We start from the raw sequence: 6,709 nt of genomic DNA, 5'->3' as shown, positions 1-6,709 counted from the left end.
GTGCACTTAGACCCTGCACCATCTCTCCTTTACAGACGGAGAAAAAAGCATCGGTAACTGATCACACCGCCAATGCGTGGCTCCAGAGTGTAGTGTGGTACTGGGGGTACCGGAACCGAGGTATCAATATCAAATCGCTATGTGTGTTCTGTAGCTGTTTGGCCCCCTTGTAGGGTCCAGCTTGACTCAAGGCTGGCCAGCCTGTGCTGAGGGTCCAGCTGTATAAAAATAATGAGGGTCCAGCTTGAAGGCAAGCCAGTCTGTGCTGAGGGTCCAGTTCAACTCAAAGCCAGCCAGCCTATGCTGAGGGTCCAGCTGTATCTAAAAATATTCCACTGCCCCTACCCCTGGAATGCACTTACCCCTCCGAGGTGGGGTAAGTGGCCTGCTAAATTCTGCTTTTACAAAAAGATATAAAAAGCACTTGCGCCTGCTTTTGGGGGTCGGCAGCTTGAAAGAGCTTGTCAGACCTCGATGCACATCGACTCAATAAAATGTGTGTATTGCATCGACATCGGACTCCGTTTCTCTCTGGGGACTCTGGGTCTAGACTAGAGATCTCTCTGGAGGTCTCAGTCTTACAGTACCCAGTTCTCTGTCTCTAGCCAGCTCTCACCCCTCAAGGCCTAGGTCACCACACCTAGCTCGGGCCGGGATCTGATGCCCACATGTCCTGTCATTCAGATTCCCAGCCTTTTACTTCATCGGAACCAGGACTTGGTCTCCTGCCAAGGGATGCAGATATGCTGTCATCACCCACACCTCTTAACTCAGGTGTCCTGAGAATAAACAATGACCATTCACATTACAACCTTACGACTACAGTGATGCGAGAATTCTAATGCCCTCCCACAGCACTTACAGTAAAATCCAGATTCCTCCGTCAATTTCCAACTGAATCCTCTGCTGTCCCTGCTCACCACACCCTAGGCTCCCTCTGCTCTAACTACACCAGCCCTTCTGTTGGCTCGGCAAACAACAGGAGCATGCTCTCAGAGCCTGCGCCATTTTCTTTTCTCCCTAGTGTCCAAATGACTCCTTTCAGGTCACATACCACCTCCTCCAAGAGGCCTTCCAGGGTAATCCTATTTTACTTAGCACCCACCCACCCAGTCATTATTTCCAGTGTTCAATTTTTCTTTCCTGACTGAGTATTGTACCCACTATACAGATTAGCAAACTGAGGCCCAGGCAAGTGAAATCCTCTATCCCAGACCACACACACCAGGAAATGTCCACACTGGCATTCTTAACCACTGTCACACCCTGCTCCTTTCCATAGATTCACGTTTCTCATCCCACCTCAGAGTCAGCCCAAAGTGCCACCTAAGTCACAGGACTCTGTCCTTCTGCAGGCTCTTGTGTGGTCCACTCTGCCCCAAACTCCATCCAAGAGGGCAGGCATCCAGTCCAAGGAGGTAATGTGCCCCACCCCAGGGGACCAAAGACGTCTCATCTGAGCCAAAAAGAAGGTCCCAGAACATGCCTACTGTGTGATTGGGTGGGCAGAGAATAAGGAACCAAGAGCTTGTGCCCTCCCCAGACTGCGACCTCAGCTGGGCGAGGCCAGAGTGGATATAAAAGGGTTGGTATATATTGAGAGTTGAGAGAAGCAGAAAAGCACCAGAGGAGAGAGAGAAAGGGAAGGAGGGGGTAAGGAGAGGGAGAAGGGTGGGTATTACGGGGTGGGAGGAAGGCTGTGAGGGAGGCGGGGGACTCAGAGTGGAAGGAGGGAGCAGAAGGGCGGGGCCAGAGGCCCGAAGGAGGACAGACTCCAACTCTGACTTCTGCAGCGACTCCCGGTAAGTTTTCAATCCGTTATTCAGACGGGACTTTATTTCCTGAGCAGCATGGCACCGTGGGAGGGGCACCCCAGGCAGGAAGAGACCCTCCACTCTTAGCTCCCCGAGGACACTGGTGGCTGAAGAAGGGTTCTCTCAGTCTTTGTGGTGGGGATACAGGAAGGGGTTGGGCCGCCCACAGGACTTGCGGTCCCCACAGAGCCCACCATGAAACGTGTCCTGAGGCTTCTCCTTGGGGTTTTCCATTCTCGCCTGAGATTAAGGGGTACAGGAGGGCTCCCAGGGCTGCCTGAGCTCTCTCTGAAGGGTGGTTGGTAGGAGGTGGTCTATCCACTCAGCCCTCCCCCTCCCTGTTTCTCATCCGTCTCCCCTCATCTCCCCTAACGTCCAGAGCCTTGGGTTTGCAGTGGGGTGGGGCGAGGACCACAGAGGCTCAGCCAGGGGCTGGCATTTCCCCTGGGCTAGGAGTGGGGGGTGCGAGGGGCAGGGATGAGTCACTCGTGACTCACCCCAGGAGGAGAGAGCGAGTGAGTCAAGGATGCCTGTCCTGGGGGCGATTCCTGCTCCTGAGGGCTTGGAAAGGGGCATCAATTTAAACTTTCATATGGTGACCCACAGAGCTTGGGGACAGGGCACTGAGGACGCGCCAGCATCGTCTTGGCCTTACTTTCTACTCCCCAGGGGGAACTGCTCACGCCCAGGGGACTTCCCAAGCCACCCGCCCTCAGATGCTAGAGGCCTCCCTAACCTTCCTCTCTGACTTAGAAAGCCAGACCCCAGCCCTCTTCCCCCAGGACTGAGCGCCCACCCTTTGTCCCACCCTTCTCAGGCTTGCCTCCCCTGCTCTGAGCTAGGCACCTGGCAGCCATGTCAGTCCTCCTGCTGGCCGTCTCTGCCCTTCACATCCTCATTCTCGTCTTGCTTTTTGTGGCCACTTTGGACAAGGTAAGCTTCCAGCTCACTGTGAACCTCCACTACAGCCCATGGTGAGCCTCCAGCTCCCCCCTCTGCCTCCACCTCCCTACCCCTGCCTCCACCTCCCTCCTCTGCCTCCACCTCCCTACCTCTGCCTCCACCTCCCTACCTCTGCCTCCACCTCCCCCCCTGCCTCCACCTCCCTCCTCTGCCTCCACCTCCCTCCTCTGCCTCCACCTCCCTACCTCTGCCTCCACCTCCCTACCCCTGCCTCCAGCTCCCTCCTCTGCCCCCAGCTCCCCCCCTCTGCCTCCACCTCCCCCCTCTGCCTCCACCTCCCTACCTCTGCCTCCACCTCCCTACCTCTGCCTCCACTTCCCCACCTCTGCCTCCACTTCCCTCCCTCTGCCTCCACCTCCCTCCTCTGCCTCCACCTCCCCCCTCCGCCTCCACCTCCCCCCTCCGCCTCCACCTCCCCCCTCCGCCTCCACCTCCCTACCTCTGCCTCCACCTCCCCACCTGCCTCCACCTCCCTACCTCTGCCTCCACCTCCCTACCTCTGCCTCCACTTCCCCACCTCTGCCTCCACCTCCCTCCCTCTGCCTCCACTTCCCTACCTCTGCCTCCACCTCCCTACCTCTGCCTCCACTTCCCCACCTCTGCCTCCACCTCCCTCCCTCTGCCTCCACTTCCCCACCTCTGCCTCCACCTCCCTCCCTCTGCCTCCACTTCCCCACCTCTGCCTCCACCTCCCCACCTCTGCCTCCACCTCCCTCCCTCTGCCTCCACTTCCCTCCCTCTGCCTCCACCTCCCTCCTCTGCCTCCACCTCCCCCCTCCGCCTCCACCTCCCCCCTCCGCCTCCACCTCCCCCCTCCGCCTCCACCTCCCTACCTCTGCCTCCACCTCCCCACCTGCCTCCACCTCCCTACCTCTGCCTCCACCTCCCCACCTGCCTCCACCTCCCTCCCTCTGCCTCCACCTCCCTCCCTCTGCCTCCACCTCCCTCCCTCTGCCTCCACCTCCCTCCTCTGCCTCCACCTCCCCCCTCTGCCTCCACCTCCCTACCTCTGCCTCCACCTCCCCACCTGCCTCCACCTCCCTACCTCTGCCTCCACCTCCCCACCTGCCTCCACCTCCCTACCTCTGCCTCCACCTCCCTCCCTCTGCCTCCACCTCCCCTCTCCGCCTCCACCTCCCCCCTCTGCCTCCACCTCCCTCCCTGCCTCCACCTCCCTACCTCTGCCTCCACCTCCCCCTCTGCCTCCACTTCCCCCCTCCGCCTCCACCTCCCTCCTCCGCCTCCACCTCCCCCCTCCGCCTCCACCTCCCCCCTCCGCCTCCACCTCCCTCCCTGCCTCCACCTCCCTCCCTCTGCCTCCACCTCCCCCCTCCGCCTCCACCTCCCCCCTCCGCCTCCACCTCCCTCCCTGCCTCCACCTCCCTACCTCTGCCTCCACCTCCCCCTCTGCCTCCACCTCCCCCCTCCGCCTCCACCTCCCTCCTCCGCCTCCACCTCCCTCCCTCCGCCTCCACCTCCCCCCTGCCTCCACCTCCCCCCCCACCTCCACCTCCCCCCCCACCTCCACCTCCCCCCTGCCTCCACCTCCCCCCTGCCTCCACCTCCCCCCTGCCTCCACCTCCCCTCTGCCTCCACCTCCCTACCTCTACTTCTGGGCCAGTCCCTTCCACACTGTTTTGGCCCACCCTTTTGACCCATCAGTCCACACCTTCCAGGTGCCCCCATCCCCACTCTCCCTGACATCTTTTCTCCTTCTCTCCTCACCCTCCCCCGTCTGCCCTCCCATCCCCAGTCCTGGTGGACCCTCCCAGAGAAGGAGTCCCTGAACCTGTGGTATGACTGCACATGGAACACCACCACCCAAACATGGGCCTGCAGCAACGTCAGTGAGAATGGTGAGCATATAGCCCGGGGAGGGGGGCCGGGGGACGGTAAGGCGTAGAAGGCCTCAACAGTCGAGGTCTTGGGCTGGGAATCTAGCCGAGGCCCTGAGCATCTGGGGCTGGCATAGGCAGCCTGTCAGGGTGGAAAAGCCACTGCTTCTGTTCTGATGGCTCCAGAAAGGGTGGAGGCCACGTGCTACAGCTTAAGGCCTGGGGAGAGAGCGCCCTAAATTCTAAGGACACTTTTCAAAGTTGTAAGGAACTGGGGAAGAATAGGGGAAGGCCAGAGCTCTGTAGATGGAGTTGCCTCCCTCGAGTGAGGGTGGGGATGTAGCTCTCTCCAGGAAGGTGTTTGCCTGGTAACCCTGGCAACACCCCCCCCCCCAAGCTTGCCTGCCTGAACCCGGAGTGGGTAGAGCGCCGCCAGTGGGGACCGCAAGGGGCCGGCGGTGACCTCCCGGGTGTCTCCCCCTGCAGGCTGGTTGAAGGCAGTGCAGGTGCTTATGGTGCTGTCCCTCATCCTCTGCTGCCTGTCCTTCATCCTCTTCATGTTCCAACTCTACACCATGCGAAGAGGCGGCCTCTTCTACGCCACCGGCCTCTGTCAGCTTTGCACCAGTAAGTCCGTCCTCAAGGCTCAGGAAGTAAACCATCTTCAAGGTCCCCAGCCTTCTCCCCTCCCGGGATCAGCCTCCGTGACGCCACGGGCTTCAGTGAGCCAGCACCATGGAAGTGGGTGTTGGCAAATAACTTGGGCTCCAGGCATGGAGGCAGCTAACAGGATCCACGACAGGAGTATTCTGAGGCACAGCAGCCAACTGCTGTTTCCTGTGTACCGGCTCAGGGAACTAATTTTCTCTCTTCGCCCAGTATTGGGGCTGTACCACAGGGCCTCTGGCATGCTAGCCAAACTCTCATCTCCGAGGCATGTGGCCAGCTCCACCACGCTCGTGGATTCTAGGCACGTGCTCTCAACCCTCTTTTTATTTTTATTTTTTAGTTGGAAATAGGGTCTCGCTAATCATCCTAGCTGGCCTTGAGATTTATGTCCTCTGGCCTCTGCATCCTGAGTAACTTTAAGTGTAGGGCTGAGCCATCAGGTCATGTTCCACCTTTTTTTTTTTTTTTTTTTTTTTTTTAGGTCAAATAAGTTGATGTTTGAAGGGGGAAGGAGGGCATGAAGAGGTCAATGAGATCCGAAAGTACTGCTCTTATTTAGTTTTTAATTTTTTTGGCTCTAGGTTGCAAAAGGCTGAGTTAATCACGGTGGTTTTTGGAAACATCTTCCCGGGTTCCCAGAGAGTCCCCCCACCCCCACCCCTCATTTTACTTACTCATGCCTGCATGTTTGGCTTATGAAACACTCAGAAAGATCGCATGGGTAGTTATTTCACACATGAGCAGTTAGGGACCAGAGGTGGAGGCACAAGGGGCTTATGGCTGCTCTGCACAGCTGGCTGCCTGTGGTTTCTGGGGGTTCTGCGGCCTCCCTGTGCGCCCAGCCCCACGCTGTTGTGTTCATGGTTCCGCAGGTACAGCCGTGTTCTCTGGGGCACTGATCTATGCCATCCACGCTGAGGAGATCCTGGCGAAGCACCCACGTGGGGGCAGCTTTGGTTACTGCTTCATCCTGGCCTGGGTGGCTTTCCCACTAGCCCTGGTCAGTGGCATTGTCTACATCCACCTGCGGAAGCGGGAATGAGCGCTGTGTGTCCCCTAGAAAATAAATCCGCTTAACCAAGAGCCTGCCTCAGCTCTCCCCACTTCCTGAACAACAGTCTCACCCAGAGCTCAACTCCCAGGCTCTGCCCTGGCACACAGGCTGGAGCCAGCTTCCCCAGGGCACCCTGCCTTGGTAAGCTCAGGGTGCATGCCTTCCTTCCCTGAAGACCTCAACAGAGCTCGGTTCCCTCTACCTGCTCCAGGCTGTCAGCAGCACTCTCAGGAGCCCGGGCTGCCTTTCATTCTGAGTTGATGGTCCCTTCCATGCCTTCTCTGACCCAACCACTGGCAGAGCTGTTTCCTGCCCAACCCTGTCTCCTCTCCTTTCCAGACCCTAACCCTTTCCCCACCATCAAAGGCCACCTC

The 6,709-nt window shown here is 58.8% G+C and overlaps 1 protein-coding gene across 1 annotated transcript; it reads left to right on the top strand.

Annotated features, from left to right (window-relative positions):
* Nucleotides 1-1,685: 1,685 nt before the first annotated feature.
* EMP3 (epithelial membrane protein 3 (MAM blood group)) lies at nucleotides 1,686-6,364 on the top strand. The gene is made up of 5 exons (XM_084773334.1): nucleotides 1,686-1,802; nucleotides 2,632-2,747; nucleotides 4,531-4,633; nucleotides 5,099-5,239; nucleotides 6,154-6,364. Exons 2-5 carry the CDS (start codon nucleotides 2,670-2,672, stop codon nucleotides 6,321-6,323), a joined length of 492 nt encoding a protein of 163 aa, XP_084629460.1. The 5' UTR covers nucleotides 1,686-1,802; nucleotides 2,632-2,669; the 3' UTR covers nucleotides 6,324-6,364.
* The last annotated feature ends 345 nt before the right edge of the window (nucleotides 6,365-6,709 follow it).

Source organism: Acomys minous (assembly GCF_964271855.1).
Source record: "Acomys minous genome assembly, chromosome: 2".
NCBI classification, from domain to species: Eukaryota; Metazoa; Chordata; class Mammalia; order Rodentia; family Muridae; genus Acomys; species Acomys minous.
This window is presented reverse-complemented; position numbering and strand designations above follow the sequence as displayed.

Excerpts from the sequence above, each read along its gene's own strand:
- EMP3 (XM_084773334.1), top strand. The coding sequence starts at position 2,670 with ATGTCAGTCCTCCTGCTGGCCGTCTCTGCCCTTCACATCCTCATTCTC. Across the intron at positions 2,748-4,530 it reads TTGTGGCCACTTTGGACAAG|TCCTGGTGGACCCTCCCAGA; the intron begins GTAAGCTTCCAG and ends TCCCATCCCCAG. Across the intron at positions 5,240-6,153 it reads CCTCTGTCAGCTTTGCACCA|GTACAGCCGTGTTCTCTGGG; the intron begins GTAAGTCCGTCC and ends ATGGTTCCGCAG.